This window comes from Theropithecus gelada, chromosome 3, assembly GCF_003255815.1.
Source record: "Theropithecus gelada isolate Dixy chromosome 3, Tgel_1.0, whole genome shotgun sequence".
NCBI lineage: Eukaryota > Metazoa > Chordata > Mammalia > Primates > Cercopithecidae > Theropithecus > Theropithecus gelada.
Genome location: NC_037670.1, coordinates 14,987,223 through 15,015,052, shown reverse-complemented (window position 1 = coordinate 15,015,052; position 27,830 = coordinate 14,987,223). Strand labels below are relative to the sequence as shown.

At 50.6% G+C, this 27,830-nt stretch overlaps 1 protein-coding gene across 1 annotated transcript in view; it reads right to left on the bottom strand.

The window, feature by feature from the left end:
- BAIAP2L1 (BAI1 associated protein 2 like 1) overlaps nt 1–27,830 on the bottom strand; it is a 112,125-nt gene that overhangs the window by 2,060 nt on the left and 82,235 nt on the right. Inside the window, exons 4-12 of the mRNA XM_025381225.1 lie at nt 26,649–26,710; nt 26,470–26,541; nt 23,676–23,813; nt 21,910–22,062; nt 18,229–18,396; nt 16,628–16,775; nt 12,201–12,408; nt 10,920–10,997; nt 8,681–8,861 (exon numbers count right to left, since the gene is read on the bottom strand). Of these exons, the coding sequence (XP_025237010.1) occupies nt 8,681–8,861; nt 10,920–10,997; nt 12,201–12,408; nt 16,628–16,775; nt 18,229–18,396; nt 21,910–22,062; nt 23,676–23,813; nt 26,470–26,541; nt 26,649–26,710 (1,208 nt within the window). The remainder of the gene's footprint in view (nt 1–8,680; nt 8,862–10,919; nt 10,998–12,200; nt 12,409–16,627; nt 16,776–18,228; nt 18,397–21,909; nt 22,063–23,675; nt 23,814–26,469; nt 26,542–26,648; nt 26,711–27,830) is intronic.

Sequence of the window (27,830 nt, the reverse complement as noted above, 5' to 3'; positions counted from 1 at the left end):
CTGCCTCGCACATCCTACAGGGCTTTAAATGGCTGCGAAAGTGACTTCTCCCTGCAGGGCACGCAGCGCTTCCCTAGCAGGCCTCAGAGGAAGCCCTTGCCCGTGTGAGGTTCGTGCTCTGTGATGATGATGGGCTCATTTATAACTTAAATGCACCAGGGCGCCTGCTGCGTGTGCTCACGGTGCCAGCATTCGTGGACCCTGTTGCAGAAAGGCCTCCTGTGACCCAGAGGGCAGGCGGCCGGGCCGTGGCTGGGCCTGACTCCACTCTGCCCTCCCCTCCCACTGGAGTCCTCTGACTCCTTGGGGCCAACACCGACTCCCTGTGCAGCTTATGCTAGGGGAAGGCGCTTCCCAAACTGGAAACCAGAAACCCCCTCCGCCCACCCCACGCACACCCCGGAGCTTGTTCAGAGCCTCCTGGGCCCCCACAGGACTTTAAAGGCGTCCCAGTGAACCCTCACAAGGAACGCAGCAAGAAGCATCAACTCCTGCCAGGAGGACTGAGGAGGAAAAAGAACGCTTCAGATGACAGCTTGAAGCCACTCAGTGTCAGGCCAACCCCGTGCACACACGCCTGAGGCCCAGCAATCCTGCTCCCCGTAGGAACAGGTAGGGCACACACCCATGGGCACCGAGACACTCGGGCAGCGCTGGGGAAACAGCCCAGACCGGAAACACCAGACACGCATCAATGAGAGAGCCAGAACCAGCTTCTGTGCAGACAGCGGGTCACCGCACAGCGCTGACCCCAAGCAGGGCTTGGGGAGTCTGGTGTTGGAGAAGGGATGGTCACGGAGGTGGGCCACACTGGGTGATCCTGGGAGCTGGGAACATCCTGCTGGGTACACGCAGTCACATCATGAAAATTCATCGTGTGCTTTTCTGTCTGTGGTATTCTGTAATACGATGTTCATTTTAAAATACGTATTGGGCCGGGGACAGTGGTTCACACCTGTAATCCCAGCACTTTGGGAGGCTGAGGTGGGTGGGTCACCTGAGGTCGAGAGTTCGAGACCAGCCTGACCAACATGGAGAAACCCTGTCTCTACTAAAAATACAAAATTAGCCGGGTGTGGTGGCTCATGCCTGTAGTCCCAGCTACTCAGGAGGCTAAGGCAGGAGAATCACTTGAACTGGGAGGCAGAGGTTGTGATGAGCTGAGATTGCACCACTGCACTCCAGCCTGGGCAAAAGCGAGATTCCGTCTCAAAAAAAAAAAACCAAAAAACCAAAAAACAAAACAAAAAAAAACCCCTAACAAAACAACAAAACAAACAAAACCAATAACAAAAACATAGTGGGCGTGTTCAGGCAGATTTCCCGTTTAACATCTACATGTTCCTTAGGGGACCTGAAACCTCAGCACTCCCTCTGGATGCAGGGCTGGCAGGAGCCTCTGCCTCCCTCTCCAGGGCAAAGCAGATCCATAAGGGCAGGGGCTTGGCACATACGGTGCCTCTTATCTGGTGGCCTCCAAGGGTCTCACAGCATCCTCCCTGCGTCCGTCTCAACCGCACACACTCAGCCCACTGTGGTGGTCACTGAAGCTAGACCTGCCCTCCTCCCTGTTCCCTTTCCTTGCAGTGGGGGACACCTCCAAGCCAGAGGCAGCACTGCCACCGGCACCCAGGGCCCCGCGGGTACTGCCTGCTGCATGTCCTGTGTCCCCAGCAAGACAGGAGACCACGAAGGCCACGCAACCAGTGGCCACTACGAGAGTGGGTTGGGCTGCAACTGGAGACTGTACAGCGAGGCCACCAAGTGGCTGACTGCAGCCAGGGTGGACACATCTTGTGATCCCCCATCTCCCCCAGGAATCCAAAACCTGTGTGTGGACACTGGCTGACCGCCCGTCACCCGATGCCTGTTCCACACCCCCTTCCTGACTGTACGGAGCTTCCAGGGTGCCCACCACATAGCCATGTGCTCAGGGTGGGGGACTAGTTGATCCAGCTTTCAGAGGGGTCCCGGGCAGCTTGGAGCACCCAGAACCACTTTTTCCTCGGGCCGCAGCAGAGAATGCTGGTGTCCCTCACTGCAGAGGGCAGGACAGAGTGATCTGGGCCAGCGCAGGGTGGCCTTGCTCCTAAGCAGAACGGAATATCCCTAAGGAACATTTCCAAGCCAGCTGGAGGCCAGTTACTTGCAACAAAAGTGGCCCTCGCTGATACCTGTCTTCAGTGTGAACACCCATTCCAGTCCTCGTCTGTGGTCCGGACTTGTCTTCCAGTTCACTTCGCATCTAGTTCAACCCCTTTATTCTCAAAATGGGGACGCTGAGGCCCCGACAGGGAAAAGCCAACTGCTCTGAGTCACCGGGATCTTTTTGGAAGCCGAGGTGCCCGTGTTGTGATGCAAACGAAGATGCGTGCAGGCCTGCACACGGGCACCGGCTGCTCTCAGGAGGGGCTCACGCCATGGTGAACGCGCGCTGTGAAATGCAGGCTTGCTTTTCAAAAGGAGAGCTGTGTGCTTATTTAAAAATATATTGAGAGGGAGCCAATACTTCCTCACTTGGAACTGCAGTAGAAAATACGTAAATTAAAAAAACTTAGGCCGTGCACAGTGGCTCACGCCTGTAATCCCAGCACCTTGGGACGCCAAGGCAGGACGACTGCCTGAGTTCAGGAGTTCAAGACCAGCCTGGGCAACATAACGAGATCTTATCATTAATAAAAACTGAAAGAGATATCACGTGACCTGTGGCAAACCCCCAGCTCGAGTCCTAGCAAGTCTCCCCTGCCACCTGGGGAGAAGCCCCTGCTCTCAGATCATCCAAGACACGCCGTCATCAGGACAGCCGTGGGGCTTCCCAGGTGAGTGGGCTGCTCTGTGGAGGATGGCCCCCTGTACACCTAAGCCTAAGCGTTCCAGTGGTAAACGACCTGTAACTCACAGTGGCTGGATGTAAAACTACATAGAGAAACGCTTTTAAAAAGCATGAGGATGCTTTCCCAGCTCTCATGGATCCCAGTGTTTGGCCTGGGCTATAACACAGCTTCTCCCACATCATCAGCTGGTTCAGGCATTTTGGTTAGGGGAAGGCTAAGTTAATCCAGGTGGACATACAAACGCTGAGACGCCTAATTCCAGGACTGTGTTCCCGGCCCTCAAGGGTGCCAGAGTCCCCTGGGGCTCTCAGGTGGCAAAGGCTGCCTTTTTTTTTTTTTTTTTGAGACAGGTCTTGCTCTGTCAGCCAGGCTGCAGTGCAGTGGCACAATCACAGCTCACTGCAGCCTCAACCTCCTGGGCTCAATCAGTTCTCTCGCCTCAGGCTCCTGAGCAGACTCTACAGGTATATGCCACCATGCCTGGCTTTTTAGTTAATTTTCTTTTTTTTTTTTTTTGAGATGGAGTTTTCCTCTTGCTGCCCAGGCTGGAGTCCAGTGGCGTGATCTCAGCTCACTGCAACCTCTGCCTCCTGGGTTGAAGTGATTCTCCTGCCTCAGCCTCCTGAGTAGCTGGGATTATAGGCGCCCATCACCACGCCCAGCTAATTTTTTTTGTATTTTTAGTAGACAGGGTTTCACCATGTTGGCCAGGCTGGTCGCAAACTCTTGATATCGGATGATCCACCTGCCTCGGCCTCCCAAAATTCTGGGATTTTTAGTTAATTTTCTATATAGACGAAGTCCCACTATGTTGCCCAGGCTGATCTTGAACTCCTTGGTGCAAATGATCCTCCCGCCTCAGCGTCCCAAAGTGCTGGGATTACAGATGTGAGCCGCCGCGCCCGGCAGGCTGTAATCTTTTGAGCCTCAGCCATGGTACCTGCTTCTCGACCACCACGTTATGGATCAAGCTTCTTTATATATATATACACACACATACACACACACATATACACACACATACACACACATATATATATATACACAGAGAGAGAGAGAGAGAGAGAGAGAGAGATGGGTTCTCTGTCACCCGGGCTGGGCTTGAGTTCCTGGGCTCAAGTGATTCTACCACCTCAGCCTTCCAAGTAGCAGGGATCACAGGTGTGAGCCACCATGCCCAGCTAGAGCAAGTTTTTAAATGGAGCACTGTCCTGTTTTGTATGATCTATTCCTAACTGTCCAATGTGGCAGCCACTAGCTGTATATGGCGACTTAAACTAATTAAAATTTGCTGGGCACGGTGGCTCACACCTACAATCCCAGCACTTTGGGAGGCTGAGGCGGGAGGATCGCCTGAGATAAGGAGTTTGAGACCAGCCTGTTTAACATGGTGAAACCCCATCTCTACTAAAAATACAAAAATTAGCTGGCAGGCACCTGTAATCCCAGCTTGGGAAGCTGAGGCAGGAGAATCGCTTGAACCTGGGAAGTGGAGGTTGCCGTGAACCGAGATCACGCCACTGCACTCCAGCCTGGGGGACAGAGCAAGACTCCGTCTCATAAATGAATGAATGAATGTAAACCTCTAGTCCGTCCCTTTGTTGCACCGTCCGTTTTTCAAGCACTCTGCTTCCCTGTGTGCCCTGTGGCTGATGGACTGGCCAGGGAGCATTTATGTCTGCGCTGCTCGTGCCTGACACGGATGCTTGATCCATGCTGCCTGCAGATGCGGGAGGCTGCAAGGCCAGGAGGCCCAGAACACACGGCCATTCCCCTGTTCTCCGCTCCTGCCCTTAGAGCAGCGCCGACGCGTCTGCAGGCTGTTTCCCACAGCTGCGCTCCCGGAACTCCCGACTGGGGTCAGTCCAGATGAAACGTCCCTTGTCTGACAGAAGGAGCGCTGTCCACAGAGGCTGGATGTGGCTGACAGTTGTGGTCCCTCCCCGCAATGCTTTTGCAGTCTGCACAGGATGTTAAAATAACAGCAGGCAGATGACCACGGCGTGTCTTATCGGGAAAGCGTACTGATGTGGAGGCCAAGAAGCTGCTGGCTGAGATTTCGGAACTGGGTTTCTAACCTGCCTTGGACAGCAGCTGCCATTCTTCTGTGCCTCCCTTTCTCCATTTCACGAGGCCCCGCGATCCCGCTACCTCCCGGGAGGTCCCAGCACAGGCACTGCTCAGGAAGCACCATGAGGTGCGAAGGGTGTGAAGGTACGAGAGACAGGAGGGCACCACGGGCCGGCGGCGCCATTCCCCTCGCAGCCCAGCCAGAAGCCAGACGGCAGTGTGGGGGCTCATCTTGCCTCTCAGCTGCTGCCTGACCCCAGCTCTCGAGCCCCCCGAGTCACCGCAATGCCTAGACCTTGTGTTTTTGCTGAAGCTCATGCCTCAGAGCCTGGCTCCAATGCTTTCCTCCTAGAAGCCTCCCCTGATGCGTCCCAGGAACCCCGGCCTCTCCCCTTGTCCTTGCCCCATGCATCGAGCGCTCCCTGGACTCCACCCCTGGGTGGGTCTCATTCCTCTTTGTGTCCTGAGGGCCTGGCTCTAGGCCGCCCAGTAGAGGCCGGCTGGATGAGTGCTGTTGGGACGGTCTAATCTCTGTCTACAAAACCCCTTCCCGACAGCCATCCCCTCACTGCCATGTGACTGTGTTGACAGAAGTCTACTGGCCTCAGAAGTCTGCTGCCCAGGGAATCTCATCAGTGATAAACATGACCTCCCTGTGGGCGTCACCTCCACCCCTGTGCAGGACAGGCCTTCTCACTGATTTCAGTGATCATGAAGTTAACCCGCAGTCAGTCCTCAAACACGTGCAGAATCAATGACAACTGAAATCATCAGAATCTGCATAAGGAGGGCATTCTCATGAGGTATTTGGGGCTTTTGAATGTTCTTGGATGAAACCAGAAATGAAAGGCTGCTAAACTGAAAGCCTGAAAGCCTACTAGCTTTCGAGACAGAAAGGGGGCCGGAAGATGATGTGCATGTGCACGCATGTGTGTGTGTGTCCGTGTGGTGGGGGCTGGAGGGAGGGTGGTCTGTGGAAGTGAGCTTTGGCAGGTACAGCCCGTGGAGGCAGCCGGGGACAGGATGATCGGGAATCTCTCCCGTGGAGGGGCCAGGCTGAAGCTTGCGGGTGTGAGCTGAGAATACCAGCTCAGGCGGGAAGGGTGGCAGTGGTGTCCACATGGGCCAGCCGCGCTGGTGGAGGCTACAGGGCACCAGGTCACCCCCTGCGGGCAGCCCCTGTCCAGCCCAGCCCTCCGGGTCAGGGCCCTCAAGGACAGTGGTGTGCTTAAAGCTCTGCTGCCCGAGGAAGTGGGAAGCCGGTAAGAGGCGCGCACCGTGCACAATCCTCAGATTGCTGGCAGCCTCCCGACACTAACAGGATGTCATGATCCTGCCAACGAAGAGGTTTAAGAATGAAGCCAGGTCACCTTTTCACTCCCCAATGCTAAGTAAGGAAGAATCTGTCATTACTGAGAACACTGATACTTACAACCAGGCTTCTCCCATTTATCCAATTCCCTGCAGTGAGAATGGCGGCCACAGTGCTTTCTTCACCAGGCTTTATCCACACGATAAATACACTGACAATGGCACGTTTTCGTTTTCTAACACTGGAGACTATCCAGGGTTGGCTAAAGTGTCAGTGTTCTCACTTACAATGCCAGAGCTGTGATTTTTGGGGGCAAGATTCTTTTACCTTAAAAGGCATTATCCAGCCTTAATAAAGCAGCAGGCTAGGCAAACATCAACAGCCACTAACATCACAAAAAGAGACAGACACGCACATGTGCCTCCTCACTGGTGAAATGCTGCAGCAAAACACAACAGGCAAACCAGCAAAACAGCAACAGACTCTGAGCAGGGCCTGAGGTCTAACTACCAATTTACAGAAACACAAGAGACACGGGGGAACGCAGAAAGGACGCCATCAGCAAAACCCAGATGGGGGACCCCTCCAGGACAAATGACTGGTTCTTCTACAAAGAGACTGCTAAGGACAAGAGGCAGAGGGGAGACCTGCAGCCAGAAAAGGCCTCATGAGGCCTGTCCACCAATTACCATGTATGTAGCTGACTTGGGTCCAGATTCAAACAACTACACTGTCAACCATTTTTCTTTGCTTTTTTTGAGACAGGGTCTCTGTCACCCAGGCTGGAGTACAGTGGTATGATCATGGTTCACAGCAGCCTCGAACTTCTGGGTTCAAGCGATCCTCCCATCACAGCCTCCTGAACAGCTGGGATTATAGACATGTGCCACAGTACCTGGCTAATTTTTGTATTTTTTGTATATGTAGGGTTTTGCTATGTTGCCCAGGTTGGTCTAAAACTCCCGGGCTAAAGTGATCCTCCCGCCTTGGCCTCCCAAAGTGTTGGAATTACACAGACGTGAGCCATTGCACTGCCTCAAAGACATTTTGAATGAAGTTTCAAAAGCTAGCACTCCTAAACCAAACCATGCCACTGTAGTCCACAACGAGGCAGGTGTATGTTCCCAGACTCCTCAAGGCTCACGCGAAGGTCCGGGGCAGGCGCATTTTAGAAGCGCATCCATTTCACGTCATTGAGAGACTCTGCCTGAGCACCACTCACAGCTGAACAAAGGCCCTGGACACAGGGGATGGGGCCTGGCTCCTTTCGCCAAAGCAAGACAGCTCCTGGAGCGAGGGGTGCAGACACCACCACCCGGCCTCCTCCCCTTCACCCACAGGCCTCACGCCAGGGCGCACTAACCTCGGCCAACCCAGCCCGGGAGTGACGTCCAGCCACGCTGCTCCCCGCCCCACCATCACCTCAACTTGTGTTATTCTCTGCATGGCTTCTAGTGTCGATGCTGTTGTTGATTTTTTATTGTCTGCTTCCTATCACTAGAACAGAAGTTCCGAAGAGGCAGAGTCTGGCCTTGTTCTCCTCTATCGGGAGAGCCTGCACCAGGGCCTGGTGCCCAGCAGACATGCGCGGTGGCGGGAGTGGATGAATTGGTCCCGGGAGCCCAGGCCCTCCATGCTGGGCCCCCGGAGGCACGTTAGGGTTATCTTTCAGGGTTATCTTTAGCCTTAAACCCCGTGCCTAGAGGGTTTAGGGTTAAAGATAACATCCGCAGTGCCTGGGAGTCAAGACTTTCTGAAGAAAGATGAAGTTACCACTTTGAACCTAAGCCTCTCTTCAGAAAATAAGAAAATGAAAGAAAATGGTGATTCAATGGCTAAAAGACTGCAGCCAGGCAGGAGAGAGAAGAAACCTAATAAAATCTAGCGAACTAGGGGCGACTGTGTGTAAACTGTCACTGACAAGATAGAGTCCACGTGAAAGAAGGGCTGAAGTCAAGGAGGTGAAAGGCTGCATGACAAAGAAGGGAATCTAGGCCGGGCGCGGTGGCTCAAGCCTGTAATCCCAGCACTTTGGGAGGCCGAGACGGGCGAATCACAAGGTCAGGAGATCGAGACCATCCTGGCTAACACGGTGAAACCCCACCTCTACTAAAAAATACAAAAAACTAGCCGGGCGAGGTGGCGGGCGCCTGTAGTCCCAGCTACTCGGGAGGCTGAGGCAGGAGAATGGTGTGAACCCAGGAGGCGGAGCTTGCAGTGAGCTGAGATCCGGCCACTGCACTCCAGCCTGGGCGACAGAGAGAGACTCCGTCTCAAAAAAAAAAAAAGAAGGGAATCTAGAGGATCAAAGGCGGCAAGGCCCCTCCTCCCTCCTCCCGGGAGACACCACCCTCCCACGGGGGGCAGAGCAGAGCAAGGCAGTCACCACGGGAACAGCAACCTGTGCCTCCCCGTCGGGATGGCGAGTCCAGGATACAGGATGCCCCGCTGTGGCTTTACTCACAGGAGCTGTGGTCTCGGGCTTGGACGCTGGGGCCTTAAAGGTGGATGTCGTCCTGGCCGCGTCTGCTCTCCTGTCGGCAGCTGCCCCCATGGACAAGCATTCCAAGTAGTCAGGTGGGGGGATGACAACACTGCTGTTCTCAGACAAGTTCACAGTGCTGATGCTTCTCACCGGCGCAGGGCTCAAACCCAAAAAGGACACAGCACATGTTAGATAATGTCTTACCACCAAGCCCCAAACATCCTCCATGTCCCTGACCAAGGACAACAGGAACGGTACGTCACCAATCAAAACCTGATCTTGATCTCGCACACACAGGCACACACAGTACATATATCAATACAAAACACTGTTATTTTTTAATTTTTTTGCAACAGTCTCACTCTGTCACCCAGGCTGGAATGCAATGGCATGATCTCGGCTCACTGCAACCTCCACCTCCCAGGTCCAAGTGACTCTCCTGCTTCAGCCTCCCAAGTAGCTGGGATTACAGGTGCACGCCAGTGTGCCCAGCTATTTTTTTGTATTTTTAATTGAGACGGGGTTTCACCATATTCACCAGGCTGGTCTCGAACTTCTGACCTCAAAGTGATCCACCCGCCTCAGCTGGGATTACAGGCGTGAGCCACCACACCTGGCCTAAAACACTGTAATGTTTTTAGCGGTTTATAAACATATCCTCACAATTTTTTTTTTTTTTTTGAGAAGGGGTTTCACTCTTACTGCCCAGGGTGGAGTGCAGTGGCGGGATCTTGGCTCACTGCAACATCCGCCTCCCCGGTTCAAGTGATTCTCCTGCCTCAGCCTCCCAAGTAGCTGGGACTACAGGTGCCTGCCACTATGCCTGGCTAATTTTTTAATATATTTTTTTAGTAGAGACAGGGTTTCATTATGTTGGCCAGGCTGGTCTTGAACTCTTGACCTTAGGTGATCTGCCTGCCTCAGCCTCCCAGAGTGCTGGGATTATAGGCATGAGCCCCTGTGCCTGGCCAAAAAATTCTTTAAAAGACATGACAAAAGGAGAGGAAACCTTTTAAATTAGGGGCTGGCTCTTGATTGATTTAATCTAAGGAAAGAAATTGGAGACTAGCAAAAGCTGGAGTGAGCAATGAGCTAAGAGTTAAAAAAAAAAAAAATGTAAAAACTTGAAATTTTAACATCCTAAAAATGTTACCGAGTTTTTCTTCCCCAGTACAATGGCATTTTAGCTATTCTGCTAGGAATGAAGATTGCAGACAGCATCAGACCTTGGGGGAATGCAACGTCAGACCTGGAGGCCTTCTACTTGGCTAGCCGGATGGGTTATGGGGGTTTCGTGAACTTCGATCCTCCCACCTCAGCCTCCAGAGTAGATGGGACAATGGGCATATGCCACTATGCCCTGGCTAATTATTTATTTTTTTGTAGAGATGGGGGTCTTGCTATGTTGCGCAGGCTGGTCTTGAACTTGTGGCCTCAAGTAATTCTCCTGCCTCCATATCCCAAAGTGCTGGGATTACAGGCATGGGCCACCATGCCCGGCCAGTGTCCTCATTTTTTAAAGTGGGGGCCCACCTCATGGGGCTGCTGTGAGAATTAAATGAGCAAATCAATGCAAAGCCCTCTGGACAGTCTCTGGGCAGTAACTACTGTTATGATCTCATCTGGAATACGGATTTGGGGGTTTTCGGCATGGAGGTGCTCAGCGAAGTCCAACAGTGTATTTCAAGCCATGGGAGTGGACGAGATGGCCCAGCACAGGCAGGAAGGACGGACCAAGGGTGACCCCCAAGAACACTCATGTTTAGTTGATGGGCGGAAGAGGGGTGCAAAGAGCTGATAAGGCAGAAGACAAACAGAGCACAGGTCAAGCAGCCAGGGTCAGAGAACATTCCAGAAAAAGCATACAACAGCGTTAAGGGCTGTAAGATAAGGACGGTAAGATAAGCGTACGATAAGGACAGAAAACACATGCCTTGGGTTTAGCGACCAGGAGGTACGGGGGACAGGGAGGGAGTTTCAGAGGGTTGCAGGACTGCGGGGAATAGGTGGCCTGGGCTGGGTCTCCTCACAGCAGCAAAACTCGGGGACAAAAGAAATCATAGCAGACAGCACTGTGAGCCACAGTCTCATCTCTGACTAGTCCATGAGAGCTGAGGCTTAGGGCAGGGCCTGCGACAGAGCTACACAGTGGTGTGTTATGGAAACCTCAGGGCAGGGGTTTCTGTCACTGGGAGACATCAGTCATGTTCAGGGCTACCTTGGTGTGGGCACAGTCACTGCTTCGGTCTCATTTTCTTCCAGCAACTTCGTGTATGACGACGGGAACCAACCCCTCCTACCGGCAAAGAGGGAGAAAAGATACTATCAGCAGTAGACAAGTGGATGGCAACCTCCCTGAACAGCCTGATGAGAGCTCAGGGCAGACCGGTCCCTGGCTCCAGAAAGGCCCACGTGTGGAGGAAATGAAATTAAGGCTTTTAATAGATAAATATGGACTTTCACATACACTGAACCATGTGTATTGTTAACAATTTTTCTTTTTTCTTTCTTTTTTTTTTTTTTTTTAATAGAGACAGGGTCTCACTCTGTTGCCCAGGCTGGAGGGCAGTGGTGCGATCATAGCTCACAGCAGACTCAAACTCCTGGGCTCAAGCAATCATCCTGCCTCAGCATCCGAGTAGCTGCGACTAGAAGTGTACACCACCATGCCTAGCTAAAAAGCAATATATGTTGTATATATGACATTAATTTGATTTGGATTACCCTTTTTTTCATATTGGTTTTATTTAATACATCGGAACAATCTGTCTAGAAAACTGACAAGCTAGTTACAGGAAGGCTTGTGCACATAATTATGGCTGAAATTAAGAGGATTGCATTCAAACTATGTGCTAAACCTTAACAAAGTATATATGATATGCAGATTATCCTCAATAAAGCACATGCCAATTTTATTTAATTTATTTTTTTGAGATGGAGTCTTGCTCTATCTATCACCCAAGGCTGGAGTGCAGTGGCGTGATCTTGGCTCACTGCAACCTCCACCTCCCAAGTTCAATCCCAGATTTTCCTGCCTCAGCCTCCCGAGTAGCTGGGATGACAGGCACCTGCCACCACGCCTAGCTAATTTTTGTATTTTTAGTAGAGATGGGGTTTCACCATGTTGGCCAGGCTGGTCTGGAACTCCTGACCTCAGGTGATCTGCCCGCCTCAGCCTCCCAAAGTGCTGGGATTACAGGCATGAGCCACTGCACTGGCCAAATGCTAAATTTTTTTAAAAAACAAAAGAATGCTTAAATTACTTTCAGAGAGGTGACTTCCTATGCTCTAATAACTATGCATGCACCAAGTGTATCTCTACACGCACAGATACACAGAAAATAGCCTGGGATCGAGTAACTTAACTAAACTAGAAATAAGCCATAAACTTAACTTTGGCTAAAATGTGAGCATGTCCACAAAGACAATTTTCAGCTTGGCGGCTCTGGAAGGGAGGGGCCGTCTGGAGCCCTGCCGGGACCATCACACCCAGACTTACGCCTTGGACACGTCGTGTTCTCCATAAAGCCAGCCATCCTTCTCCTCGGGGATGAGCAGCGTGATGACGTCTCCCTGTGCGAAGCTGAGTAAGGTCTTGTTGGCACCCGCAGTGTGCGGGAAGATGGTCTTCACTTTCTGCTTCTTCATCATGTTCAGTCCCGTTGCAACCGAAACTGATCGCTGTAAACTGGGATCTTCGGAAGTACCTGTTGGAGGGAATGTAGCAGTAATGGCTTTTCAAAGCATGAGAATCAACAGGCACGTTCCAATGAGCAAACCCCAGGAATCCACCTGTTCTCATCTTGTTAACAATGCTCCTTCCATGGAAACCGACCCTGTCCTATTTCCTCGCCTTGATCATTGCCCAGAAGGGGCAGGGACTGTTGAGAAACAGAGGCAGCATGTAGCCTGAAGGCTTGCACCGTGCAGAAGAGGATCCCTGCAGCTGCGGGCTCTTTTCCAGGCCCAAGGACAAGGCGGCGTGTGCCGGGTTGATCTGCATTCTGCTTTGGCCAGGATGGCTCTCCTTAGAGAGGCAAACCGCTCCGACGCCAAACTGCCCTCGCAATTCCAATCGCAAAGGCAGGCTAGGGCCACAGTTCAAATCCAATTGCTAATGTCCACAAAGAAAAGAAGCAAGCTGGAAATGCAGTCGGTCTGGCAACGCTGGCCGCTCAGCTTCTCACCCCCGGGGTCTAAGAAGGACGAGGTGAGGATGAGTTGCGTTTACAGAGTCCTCACCAGGTGCCAGTCACTGATCTCAATGTCTCACAGCTGCCATCCTGCCCGGCTCCAAGGAGGAAGGAACTAGTTATCCACAGGACAGACCCCACAGTTGGCAAGTGGCTGGACCAGGAACCAGTTAGGGCAGTTTCGTCCCATACACTCTACTCAGGGGCATGAGGCTGTGCTGTTCATGTCTCCATTCAAACACAGGCTATTTCCACTCCAGGGAAAAAAAGGTAGGAAAAAAAATATGTATATACATTTGAGACAGAGTCTCACTCTGCTGCCCAGGCTGGAGTGCAGTGGCAGGATCACAGTTCACTGCAGCCTGGACTTCCCAGGCTTAAAGGATCCTCCCTCCTCAGCCTCCTAAGTAGCTGGGACTACAGGCACACGCCGCCATTCCAGGCTCATTTTTAATTTTTGTTTTGTAGAGACGGTGTCTTGCTATGTTGCCCAGCCTGATCCTGGCCTCAAGTGATCCTCCCACCTTGGCCTCCCAAAGTGCTGGGACTACAGGTGTGAGCCACTGCTTCTGGCCCTTTTTTTTCCCATTCAAATTTTCCCAGGCTAGTAATACAGCAAGCATCTTTAACTTAAAACAATGCAAGATCTTTCTGCTTCGTTCTTGCAGATTCTTCACGATTACAATATAAACCTTGTGCCCCCTTAACCTGCCACGCTCTACCTCACTGGTGTTGAACCCACCAGCAATTTTCTTTCTTTTTTGAGACGGAGTCTCACTCTGTACCCCAAGCTGGAGTGCAGTGGCGTGATCTCGGCTCACTGCAACCTCCACCTCCCGGGTTCAAGCGATTCTCCTGCCTCAGCCTCCTGAGCAGCTGTGATTACAGGTACGTGCCACCATGCTCAGCTAATTTTTGTATTTTTAGTAGAGACGGGGTTTCATCACCATATTGGCCAGGCTGGTCTCGAACTCCTGACCTCGAGATCCACCTGCCTCGGCCTCCCAAAGTGCTGGGATTACAGGTGTGAGCCACCACGTCCAGCCCTCCACCAGCAAATTTCATTCTGCTTTTACCAATAAGAACCAGAGTCATCTGAATCACTGGGATGCATAGAGTATTATAAACTTTAACTGTGTATTTTAGTTAACTGACAGGACTTCCTTCAAAGGCAAATGCCTACAGACCATCATCTTCCTCTGCTGGGCCATCCTAGTCATCATTCTGGAAAACTCTGTTCTTTTGCCCAATAGCTTGGGACACTCTGGTCCAGGGCTCTCTCTCACCAACAGCTTGACTGCCACAACCTTCACAACATGGGGCCTGTGACACACCCCAAGTGGATGGGTTGGGGCCATGGCACAGGTCTCGAGGGTCCTGGGTTATAAGAATGTGCAGAAGGACGGGGTCTGACCAGTGAAGCAGCCGGCAACATCTGCAGACAGTAACTGGCTCCAACTTTTGTTTTTGTCACTGTGTCACCCAGGCTGGGGTGCAGTGGCGCAACCTCGGCTCATTGCAACCTCCGCCTCCTGGGTTCAAGTGATTCTTGTATCTCAGCCTCCTGAGTAGCTGGGATTACAGGTGTGAACTACGACGCCCAGCTAAATTTTAGTATTTTTAGTAGAGACAGGGTTTCACTATGTTGGCCAGGCTGGTCTCAAACTTCTGGCCTCAAGCGATCCGCCCGCCTCGGCCTCCCTGAGTGCTGGGATTACAGGCATGAGCCACTGCGTCTGACCCCAGCTTGTTGAAATATAGTCAACAAAATTAAGCAATCCAAGTTAGAACTTAAGTTCTTCAACAGAGCATGAGGTGCTCTATTAGAGATGATGAAAAACACTGATTAGAATTCAAACCAGCTGGGCGTGGTGGCGCACACCTGTAATCCCAGCACTTTGGGAGGCTGAGGCGGGTGAATCACCTGAGGTCAGCAGTTCGAGACCAGCCTGGCCAACATGGTGAGGACCTGTCTCTACTAAAAATACAAAAATTAGCCAGGCGTGGTGGTACATGCTTGCAGTCTCAGCTACTTGGGAAGCTGAGGCAGGAGAATCGCTTGAACCTGGGAGGCGGAGGTTGCAGTGAGCCGAGATCGTGCCACTGCACTCCAGCCTGGGTGACAGAGTGAGACTTGATTTCGGAAAAAAAAAAAAATCAAACCAAGCTTATTGGTAAGCTTAATAATCATAATTTTGTCATGTTGATAATTATGAAATGCTGGGAAGGGAAGAGCATGGTCCCTTTAAAGGATATGGAACTGGGGAAGGAAAGTGCTGGGTAGAGGAGGGTGTGGTCTCTGGCTAGGGTTCCACCCCCATGGACCTAGGTGAGGACAGGCATTTCCCGCCCAAATGTTGCATTTCCCAAGACCACCCTGGCCTGCCACACCCCCATCCTGTACCTATAAAAACCCTCAAGACCCTAAGCAGGCAGACATGCAAGCTGCTGGACGTTGCAAGGAGCCTGTCGCTGGAGGAACAAACACAGTGGCTAGGCATCGAGAGGGAGGCACCAACAGGCTCCAGCATGCTGGCAGGCCACTGACCAGCAGAATGACACAGGGTTTGGCTGCAACAGTTGGTCAAGGCCACTGAGTGGCCCGACTCCAGGGGAAAATCTTCCCACTCTATCCCCTCCTGACTTCCCCCATCTGCTGAGAGCTGCCTCCACTCAATAAAACCGTGCACTGATTCTCCAAGCTCCCGTGTGACCCGATTCTTCTGGTACACCAAGGTAAGAACCTGGGATACTGAAAACCCTCTTTCCCTGTGACAAGGTACAGGGTGTAATTGAGTTGGTTAACACAAGCCACCTATAGGCTCAAACTAAAACTGAAAGAGCACACGGTAACATGCGCCACCTGGGGCTTCAGCTGTAAACGGTCGTCCCTAGACACTGCTGTGACATGGGAACCCCACAGCCTGCCCGTCTGTCTACACCCCTAGAGGTCTGAGCGCCGGGCCCCTGAAGACGCGAGCCACATCCCCATCACAGGCCCTGCAAGGGGAACAAGGGAATCTTTCCCATTTCAGTGTGAACTTTTATAGCTTATTTTATTGCAGAAAAAAGTTTTATTACAATTGCCACCAAATATGGAACACACAGCGAGGCTATGCATGTTTCTTATTGATTGACTGATTGATGGATTGGTTGAGACAGAGTTTTGCACTTGTCACCCAGGCTGGAGTGCAGTAGTGCGATCTCAGCTCACTGCAACCTCTGCCTTCTGGGTTCAAGCGATTCTCCCGCCTCAGCCTCCCAAGTAGCTGGGATTATAGGCAGGCACAATCATGCCCCGCTAATTTTTTGTATTTTTAGTAGTGATGGGGTTTCATCATGTTGGCCAGGCTGGTCTCAAACTCCTGACCTCAGGTGACCCACCTGCCTCGGCCTCCCAAAGGGCTGGGATTACAGGCGTGAGTCACCACGCCCGGCCTCCATTTATTTGTAAATAGGTAATTCTCAACAGTATGTTTACTCTGGATAAACATCAGTCAATGCGTAGAACTGGTGAATGTCAGAGAAATCTATCACTTATCAGAGCACCTCATAAACTAGACCTGTATTTGTTCTGAACTCACGCTCTGCAAAGCCAGGGCTGAACGTAGCCACCATACCTGCTTGTTTACCTCCAGACCTTGCAACACATTTATCCAAAATATTTATTTCACAGCTTATCTTAAAACAAATGTAAAAGGTATCTTCAAATAAATCGGACTGAATCTCTTACCTGTTGAATTATTTATCTTTTGTGAATTCGGTGCAGCCGTGGCTGGGTTATTAAACATATCGATCAAGGGACTGGTATATGCCCTGCCTGAAGGAGCGGGGGGCATCTTTGGTGAGCATTTAGAAAGGGTGTCGTAATCTTTCCTCACCTGTGAAAGATTATTTATTAGTCCAATATTAGTATAACACAGAACTGGAATTACAGATTCCCAAGGCTTTTTAAATCATAGGCTATTTATTTATTTTGAGACAGAGTCTCGCTGTGTTGCCCAGGCTGGAGTGCAGTGGCGCCATCTAGGCTCACTGCAACCTCCGCCTCCCGGGTAGCTGGATAATAGGCACGTACCACCACGTCTGGCTATTTTTTGTATTTTTAGTAGAGACGAGGTTTCACCATGTTGGCCAGGCTGGTCTCGAACTTCTGACCTCAAGTGATTTGCCCGCTAAGGCCTCCCAAAGCGCTGGGATTATAGGTGTGAGCCACCATGCCTAGCCACATTTCAGGGGGTTTGAGATGGGCAGAAAGAGTGGATCCATGTGTTCAAAGTACCTGCTACATCCCAGTCTCCACATAGAGCCCAGGTTCAAAGATCAGCAAACAACAAATGTGTGAATTCATTACTGTGAATACTTTGACGCCTATTTTTTTCTCCTGAAGTACCTTACATTGTGATGAATGCCATCAGAGTGTGTCTAATTTATTCTGAGACACCTATACTTCCTTCCTTGGGAGTAAACTTAGTTGGAATGAGTACAATTAAAAACAGTAAGGACGGCCGGGCGCGGTGGCTCACGCCTGTAACTCCAGCACTTTGGGAGACCAAAGTGGGCAGATCATGAGGTCAGGAGATCGAGACCATCCTGGCTAACATGGTGAAACCCCGTCTCTACTAAAAATACAAAAAAATTAGCCAGGTATGGTGGCGGGTGCCTGTAGTCCCAGCTACTCGGTAGGCTGAGGCTGGAGAATGGCATGAACCCAGGAGGCGGAGCTTGCAGTGAGCCAAGATCGCGCCAGTACACTCTAGCCTGGGTGACAGAGCAAGACTCTGTCTCAAAAAACAACAAAAAAAACCGAGTAAGGATAAAATTTCCAAAACAAAGATAATAGCGCCAAACATAGTATAAAACGTGCCCAGCTTGTGGTGGCTCATGCCTGTAATCCCAGCACTTTGGCAGGCCAGGGCAGGCAGATCATGAGGTCAGGAGTTCGAGACCAGCCTGACCAACATGGTGAAACCCCATCTCTACTAATAATACAAAAATTAGCCGGGCATGGTGGTATGCCCCAGTAATCCCAGCTACTCAGGAGGCTGAGGCGGGAGAATCGCTTGAACCTGGGAGGTGGAGGTTGCAGTGAGCCGAGATCGCACCACTGTACTCCAGCCTGGGCGACAGAACAAGAAAGACTCGGCCTCAATAACAAAAGACAAACATGTGCCCAGCTACCTTCACCCCTAAAGGTAAGGGGATAGAGCTGTGAAAAGGTGGTCCTGGAAGTACTAAAGGAGGACCTGTGATTCCCACCAACAAAGGCAAACGTGGCCCAGATCAAGTTAGGAAACACATGATTGAAATCTGGAAGAGAAAACCGGTTCCTACCACATTGCTTCTCTCGATCATGGGTGAAGGCTGAGGCGTTCCGGACACGGGAGTCGAGGCTGGGGTCTTTATTTCTTCGATCATATTCATGATTTTCTCTGGCACTTTGATGGCATCAACACAGGTCTCCTGCCACCGGGGCAGCTTGGAATTCAGTAGTTCTGCAGACTGCAAAGCCAAAAGAAGAAGACTAAAGACAAAGATGATTGTCTGAAGAGCTGAGAAAAATGACATCACGTCATATCGCTGATAACAGAATTTCTGGCTTAGCACCAGGAGTGTGGGGGCTCTGGGTTAAATGTGAGCACCTTGAGTGCCTAGAGGATCAGCTGTGTCTCATTGGCCGAGAGGGGCAAAGGCTCTGACTCTAAAGGAAATTTCCTGCTCCCTCAGTGTGAATACATAGCATGGGACTAATACGGAGATGGTAAATGGTTAAGAACAAGAACGGAAACGCAAAGGGAGGGAGTGAGCAATCTGTATGAATCCCGTTTTCCCGGTGGCCCCAGAAACGTCAACCATCACTTTTCCCCTCCCACTCCTGTTAAAAGCAGCACCTCCAACACAGGCCACTGGCCCGGGAGTTGGCTCTGACCGATTCAGACATTAGAGAAGTGAATCAGACTGTCCTGAGAATCTGTCTATGGGGAAGAGGGACCGTGGGTGAGTGGTGGGCAGTGCTGAGGGATGCCCCCCGCACCACACGCCAAACAAGGCTTTGCAGAGCAGACCTGACCAGCAGGGGCGAGAACCCGCAATCCTGGAGGCAGAGCGCCCCTCCAGCACCCACGAGCCTGGTTCTGCTGACAACTGGACTCTGAGAGGCCCCCCAAGCGCTTCCAGTGAACACCTTTTCTGAACGGCACTCTGGTTGGAAAAGGGGAGGCAGGGGCCTGTCCTGCAGCTGTGTGCATGGCAGTCGCACTGCTTTTACTCAGCTTCTGAGTTTATCAAGAGTGGCGGTGGCTGATGTCAGTCCTGGGGAAGGGCAAAGCCCCCCTCACACCACCCTTGTCCCCAAATGTCACCCTGACACACTAAGTCAGTGCGACGCCACCCCCAACTGTCACCCTGACACTCTGCAGCACGGTGGACCAGCTGCTTGGGCCTGCTTCATCCCAACTCCACAGAAAGGACTGGGGCGCTTTAGCTGGATTAAGGGAAGTCACAAAACCAGTTTTCAGATACTTTAAGAAACTTCCAGTATAGAAAGGAGCAGTTCTGGTCTGCATCACTCTATAAAGCATTACTGGGGACCCATGGTTAAGTCTAAGAAAGACTGCTGATAACTGGAGCTCCCTGAAAAGGGGCCAGGCTGCCTCATGACACGGCGGGGCACCACGCAGGTAGAGAACCTCGAGGTCACCTCTGTCCTCTCCAGCCTGCAACTCCGGTGCCACAGGATGCCCTCACTCTGGGAAGAGAAGATTCTGAAGTGAACTCTACATTCCCGGAACTAGTACAGACGTGCTGTTAACAAGAGTGATCACCTAATACAGCAATTATTTCCTTTGCTATAACCATTCTGTTCTTTTTTGAGAGAGGATTTTGGCTCTGTCACCCAGGCTGGAGTGCACTGGCACGATCACAGCTCACTGCAACCTCGAACTCCTGGGCTCAAACAATCCCTTCCACCTCAGTCACCTGACTAGCTGGGGCCACAGGTGCACACCACTACACCTGGCTAATTAAAACTTTTTTTTTTTGGAGAGACAGGGTCTCGCTATGTTGCCCAGGCTGGTCTGGAACTCCTGGGCTCAAGTGATCCTCCTGCCCTGGTTCCCAAAGAGCTGGGATTATAGGCGTGAGCCACTGTGCCTGGTCTGCTGTACGAATTTTATTTTATTTTATTATTATTTTTTTTTGAGACGGAGTCTCGCTCTGTCGCCCAGGCTGGAGTGCAGTGGCTGGATCTCAGCTCACTGCAAGCTCCGCCTCCCGGATTCACGCCATTCTCCTGCCTCAGCCTCCCGAGTAGCTGGGACTACAGGCGTCCGCCACATCGCCCGGCTAGTTTTTTTTTTTGTGTGTGTATTTTTTAGTAGAGATGGGGTTTCACCGTGTTAGCCAGGATGGTCTCGATCTCCTGACCTCGTGATCCACCCGTCTCTGCCTCCCAAAGTGCTGGGATTACAGGCTTCAGCCACCGCGCCCGGCCTGCTGTATGAATTTTAAATCTTATTTAGTTTAGGGAGCTGAATATTCCTTTTTCTTTTTTTTTTTTTTTTTTTGAGACAGAGTCTTGCTCTGTTGCCCAGGCTGGAGTGCAGTGGTGCGATCTGGGCTCACTGCAACCTCTGCCTCCTGGGTTCAAGCAATTCTCCTGCCTCAGTCTCCTGAGTAGCTGGGATTACAGGTGCCCACCACCACATATGATTAATTTTTATATTTTTAGTAGAGACAGGGTTTCACCATGTTGGCCAGGCTGGTCTCAAACTCCTGACCTCAAGTGATTCACCCACCTTGGTCTCCCAGAGTGTTGGGATTACAGGCGTGAGCCACCATGCCCAGTCCTGAATATTCCTTAAAGTTGTAAAAAGTTTATAGAAAACACATTTGCATACATACAAGGCCAAGGTATTTTTCCTTTAAAACAAAGACAAAGTTGACTTACATTCAAGCTCTTGCAAAGCTTCTCCTATTTTGGAACACTCTCTAACTTTACTATGAACAACAATGAATTTCTGACCTCAACCAGTGCTAGTTTTGGATGTTTACAAAGGCCCAACAGAGTTCATAATGTAAAACAAAGGAAAGGAAATGTGACGTGTGTTGCATAATGATTCCTGGAGGTTCGAACCTCCCAGCTGCGTGTGTTGGAAGGAGGGTGATGAGGTCATTCAGTTGAAGAAACCAGGAACCAACGCGACCAAGAGGAATGAACACATCGCTGAGCCCAGCCGTCCTGAGGTGCGTGAATGGCGGCCCGTGGGCTGGGGCAGAGCTGCCCGTGACCCCCGGACACAGACCCATGAAGGGAGCATCTCAAATTGCCCAGGTGGCGTAGACCCGGGCCCGTTGGGACTCACCGGCAGCCATGGTGAAGACAGTGATGCTGAGGACACATCAGAAAGGGCCTGGGGAAAGCTGACTCGCAGGTGAGAAGAGCAAACATGTGCTATTTTTCAATGATGAAGCATTATTTTATGAAGGACTTTAAATATGGATGTATTACTAATTAATTAAACATTATACATGGACATTTGACCATTTCAGCTGTATTTCTGTAAGTTTATATGTTCAAGTTGGCCAAAAACAGTTTCTCTGGAATCTTTTCATTGGCAAAATGGCCCACTGCTTTATATTGGGCCTGTGTGGAAGGTGGGTGGCATGCATGTATGTGTATCTCTGTATGTATGGACTGATTGACACAGGGTCCTGCTCTGTTGCTCAGGCTGGAGTGCAGTGGCACAATCATAGCTCACTGCAGCCTCAACTTCCGAGGCTCAAGGGATCCTCCCACGTCAGCCTCCTGAGTAGCTGGGACTACAGGCACATGCTACCATGCCTGGCTAGTTTTTTTTTATTTTTTATAGACACAGAGTTCTGCCATGTTGCCCAGGCCCACCTCAGCCTCCCAAAGTGCTGGGATTACAGGCAGGAGCCATGGCCCAGTCTTCTGGGGCATTTAAGTATGAAATAAAGTTATTAATACTCAAGGCAATTTGCCACCACACCCACCTGTAAGTGATAATAATGTATGTGGTTTGTAAAGCCACAGTGCTTATCAACCAGAAAGCAGAAGCGCCTCTTCTCTTCAAGCAGAGCTTCTTTGCAACCATCTGCAATGAATTTCTGGATTTCACTCTGACGAGAAGTAACGGTCTCCACGTACTAAAAAAAACAGTAATTACCTAAGTATGACATGAGCATCAGATAGCGTGCAGCCTGACGTTTATCTTCTGCCATCTGTACGCCTGCTTTATTTGAACAATAGAGTAAATACATGAGAGGAAAGAATGCTGTAACCTGACCTAAGTAGATACCATCATTCTCCTTGAGGTCCCTGACTCATGTGCAGAGAGAAGTTGCCCCAGGCCTTGACATTCCCAAGGGGCGATTTGCACAAATATTATTTTGTACTCCAGAGATATGAACGTGTCCTACTGGAAAGCACCATGTGCTTTGGAACCAGAAAGTTCCTGGTTCAAACCCAGTTCCAAATGCCAACAATACGTGATATGGTTTGGCTGTGTCCCCACCCAAATCTCATCTTGATTTGTAGCTCCCATAATTCCTATGTGTTTCAGGAGGTACCTGGTGGGAGGTAACTGATTCGTGGGGGCAGGTCTTTCCCGTGCTATTCTTGTGATAGTAAAGAAGTCTCACAAGATCTGGTGGTTTCATAAGGGGTCATTTCCTGCACAAGCTCTCTCTTTGCCTGCTGCCATCCGTGTAAGACGTGACTTGCTCCTCCTTCCCTTCCACCACGATTGTGAGGCCTCCCCAGCCATGTGGAACTGTGAGTTCATTAAACCTCTTTCTTTTGTAAATTGCCCAGTCTCAGGGTATGTCTTTATCAGCAGCATGAAAACAGACTAATAAAATATGATTTAACCTAAGTCTCATTTTTCCCATCTGTACAATGGGAACAGTAACACTGATCATGGAGAATCTCTTCTTCTTTCAGAGCCAGGAGAAAAAGCCCATGTTTTGGCAGGAGGTCATGGATTAATTATACTTAACTCTGGAAAACTCTACAGCCTTCAGCTCTCAGTCAAAATGCTTATTTTTAAAAACTGATAGATTATATTTATGTATTTACAGGGCACACGTGATAATGATAAAGCAGGGTCTTGGGTGTCCATCACCTCAAGTTCTTATTATTTTTATGTGTTGGGAACATTGCAAGACCTCTCTTCTAACTATTTTGAAATAAACAATGCATTGCCGTTAACTATAGTCACCCTACTCTGCTATTGGACACTAGAACTTATTTCTTTTATCCAACTGTATGTTTGGACCCATTAACCAACCTCTCCTTTATCCACCCCCCAGTCAACACACTGACCATCCTCAGCTATCTACAGAATGAAATGTAACCATCATTATACTTCCCAATTCCATGAGATCAACTTCAAAACTCTTCTTTTTTTGAGATGGTGTCTTGCTCTGTCACCCCAGCCTGGAGTGCAGTGGCATAATCTCGGCTCACTGCAACCTCTGCCTCCCAAGTTCAAGCAACTCTCCTGCCTCAGCCTCCTGAGTAGCTGGGACTACAGGTACCTGCCATCACCCTAGCTAATTTTTGTACTTTTAGCAGAGGCAAGGTTTCACCACATCATTGGCCAGGCTGGTCTTGAACTCCTGACCTCATATGATCCCACTGCCTTGGCCTCCCAAAGTGCTGGGATTACATGCGTGAGCCACAGCGCCCGGCCAACCTCCTCTTAAACTGTACAAATTGTCAACAACAAAAGAAAACAAGATATTGCTGAAAAGCTCACCTCAATTTCTTTGTGTTCATATTTGAGTGCGTTTCGGCCTCCTTGGCTTTTCCTTCTGATCTTCTTCAACTCAGCCTGGGATTTCTCCAAAGACTCTAATTTATTCTTGTGTTCTGTTTGGTATCTTTTTAGAGTTGCCTGTAAGTTAAATTGCTGTGCTTATTACCATACAAATTGTCACAGTTGCTTTTGCTCACACTTCCACTGTGTATGGCTCAACAGCGCCCTGACACCCTCACTTCACGGCATCCTCAACGCTGGCTGGGGCCCCCACACCCACACCAGTTCACACCATCCTCCTGCTGGCCGGGGTCCCCACACCCACACTTCACACCCATCCTCATTCTGACCAGGGCCCTCATCCCTCAGTTCACACCATCTCCATGTTGGCTGGGACCCTCATCACACAGTTCACATCATCCTCACACTGCCCAGGGCCCACACTCCTCATTTCACACCATCCTTATGCTGGCTGGGACCATCACCCCGCAGTTCACACCGTCGGCATGTTGGCTGGGACCCTCACCCCGCAGTTCACATCATCCTTACACTGGCCGGGGCCCTCATTTCACACCATCCTTATGCTGGCTGGAGCCCTCACTCTGCAGTTCACACCATCTGCATGATGGCTGGGACCCTCACTCTGAGGTTCACACCATCCACACACTGGTGAGAACCCTCACCCCTCAGTTCACATGGCCCCCTTCATTCAACTTTAATGTCTTGGCTTTGTTCTAAAGGTTACTGTTTAAATGAGGAGCCCTGACCAGAAGGCAGGTCTCTGAGGACATCTTCTCTTTCTTTTATTCCTTCTTTCCTCAAAGGCTTTTTGATGCTGGGTAGTTAACTTTCTTCTGCCACCCAAAGTCTCCAAGTCCCATCCAAGGCACTTAGCCACCAAGGTGGTTGCAGCAAGCCGAGATAGCGCCACTCTTCGCCTCCCAGGTTCAAGCGATTCTCGTGCCTCAGCCTCTCGAGTAGCTGGGATTACAGGCGCACACCACCACGCCCGGCTGTATTTTTAGTAGAGACAGGGTTTCACCATGTCAGTCAGGCTGGTCTCGAACTCCTGACCTCGGGATCCACCCACTTTGGCCTCCCAAAGTGCTGGGATTACAGGCATGAGCCACCGCGCCCAGCGAACACAGGGTCTATAACAGACCTGCATCAGAATTCAAATTCCTGTTTTCCCTATAATCTGTGAAGTGCAAATAAGAAGGGTGTCTGGCCAGGCGCGGTGGCTCACGTCTCTAATCCCAGCACTTTGGGAGGCTGAGGCGGGTGGATCTCGAGGTCAGAAGTTCCAGACCAGGCTGGCTAATATGGTGAAACTCCATCTCTCTACTAAAAAATACAAAAATCAGTGGGGTGTGGGGGTGAACACCTGCAATCCCAGCTAATTGGGAGGCTGAGGTAGGACAATCGCTGGAACCCAGGAGGCGGAGGCTGCAGTGAGCCGAGATTGCGCCACTGCACTCCAGCCTGGGCAACAGAGCAAGACTCCATCTCAAAAAAAAAAAAAAAAAAAAAAACACTAGCTGGGCGAGGTGGCAGGCGCCTGTAGTCCCAGCTACTCGGGAGGCTGAGGCAGGAGAATGGTGTAAACCCGGGAGGCGGAGCTTGCAGTGAGCTGAGATCCGGCCACTGCACTCCAGCCTGGGCGACAGAGCGAGACTCCGTCTCAAAAAAAAACAAAACAAAAAAACAGGGTTGTTTATGTTTTAGAGTTTCTGAAAGGATAACAATCAGATAATGCATGTAAATCACTTGGCACGAAACGCACCTTAGCAGCTGTCCAGGTCCTGTGGCCTCCTGCCGGGAGTGTGAAGCCAGGCAGCAGGCCTCACGAGGACCACAGGGGAGGGATGATTTCAGGGAACTCACACACTCACTGCCACACGGGGGTCTTGGTGAGCAGAAAGGGGACTTTGGGTGGCAGGAGAAAGTTAAGTACTCTATAGCAGCAAGGGAAGATGGCAAGAGCCCTCGATACTGGGGCAGAAGGGCCACCCTGAAGGGGACCTGGAGAAACCTGCTGGAATGGACAACAGTGGACAGAGAAGGGGCGCCATGCAGGAGCGGTCTCTGCAGATGGGTCTGGGCGCGTCCGGGCACTCTCCCGCATACCACCCACAGCCTGAAGCGCTGCTGGCTTAGGAAGTGTTATGTCTGCATCAGCTGCAGTGACACAAGCACAGATGTCCTACAGCGTGAATGTGTTCTGTGAAGACAATGCTTTCTGGAAGCAGCGTGATTTCTGGCAATACTTTTTCCTATTTTTTTTTTTTTTTTTCTTTTTGAGATGGAGTCTAGCTCTATCGCTCAGGCTGGAGTGCAGTGGTGCCATCTCGGCTCACTGCAAACTCCGCCTCCCGGGTTCATGCCATTCTCGTGCCTCAGCCTCCTGAGTAGCTGGGATGACAGGCAACGTGCCACCATGCTTGGCTAATTTTTTTTGTATTTTGAGTAGAGATGGGGTTTCACTATGCTGGCCAGGCTGGTCTTGAACTACTGACCTCAAGTGATCCACCCACCTTGGCCTCCCAAAGTGCTGGGATTACAGGCATGAGCCACCGCACCTGGCCCCTATGCTTTCTAATAGAGACCCCAAGTGTTACCAAAAACCGGCCCATGCAGCCCAAAGGGAGCTTGTCAGTTTCATGCATCTGGGTATCATCAACACGGAGCCTTCGCTCCTGTCTGCTACTGATGAGTCAACAGTGGGAATGAGTTCTCCTCAGGGTGGGAGGTCAGGCAGCCCAAGGCTGGGGCTGGAGGAGAACCATGCACTTACGTTCATATATTTCACGTCAAGTTCTATCTTCTTCTCCAGCTCATGGATAATCTCTTTGTGGAATTTTTTAAACTGTTAACAGAAGGAAATAAATTCACACCAGATTTGAGACTTTAAGCAAAGTAAGTTCTAAAACCTAAAACAAGTGTATTTTGCAAATAGAAACACAGATCACGTACATTTTCATCAAGACTCTCGTTGAGTTTCTTGTGGGTACTTGAAATCTCTATGAGGACATGTCCTGGGAACAAAACCAGATATGTTAGCAGAAAGCCACTGCATATTTTTTTTTGTTTTGAGGTGGAGTTTTTGCTCTGTCGCCCAGGCTGGAGTGCAATGGCACGATCTTGGCTTGCTGCGACCTCCGCCTCCCGGGTTCAAACAATTCTCCTGCCTCAGCCTCCCAAGTAGCTGGATTACAGGTGTGTACCACCATGCCCGGCTAATTTTTTGCATTTTTAGTAGAGATGGGATTTCACCGTGTTGGCCAGGCTGGTCTCGAACTCCTGACCTCAGATGATCAACTGCCTTGGCCTCTCAAAGTTCTCGGATTACAGGTGTGAGCCACTGCGCCCGGCCCATTGCACAGTTTTGTAAAGTATTAGGGAAAGTAAAACAGAACAGGGAAACACAGAAATACACTGCCCTCAGGGTCTCTAAGCATCACCCCCGAGACACATCAGGAGCACGACGGGGTCCCCACAGTGGCTTCCACGGGGACGTAGCTGAGAGCAAACTGCTTCTACGACATAATCAATCAGACTCTTCAAACTCACATTCAAACTCTCATGCAAACTCTCTTCAAATTCACATGAGTCTTTCTGTTTTGTCTTTTGTTTTTTGAGTCAGAGTCTGGCTCTGTCACTCAGGCTGGAGTGCCGCCTCCACCTCCTGGGTTCAAGCTATCCTTCCACCTCAGCCTCCCAAGTAGCTGGAACTCCAGGTGTGCACCACCACACCCAGCTATTTTTTTGGGATATTTTGTGGGGAGGGGTTTTCACCATGTTGCCCAGGTTGGTCTTGAACTTCCGACCTCAAGTGACCCGCCCACCTCAGCATCCCAAAGTGCTGGGATGACAGGTGTGAGCCACTGTGCCTGGACCACGTGGCCCCTTCTATATTTACTTGTTCCTGAAGCCGAGTTCTCTACATCTGATTTAAATTTTGAAAGTGTCTCACAAATGATTACTTTGGTCATCACAGAAGATAACTCTAAGAATAAACAATGATTTATTTTTATCGAATCCCCAGAGTAATCGGATTATCTGTCAGGCACGAGAGATAAAGGCTATTTCTTTTTTCTCATGTTAGTTCTTACAATGTTTTGGAAAATCCTAACGCCAGGGGAACCCGCAGCAGGA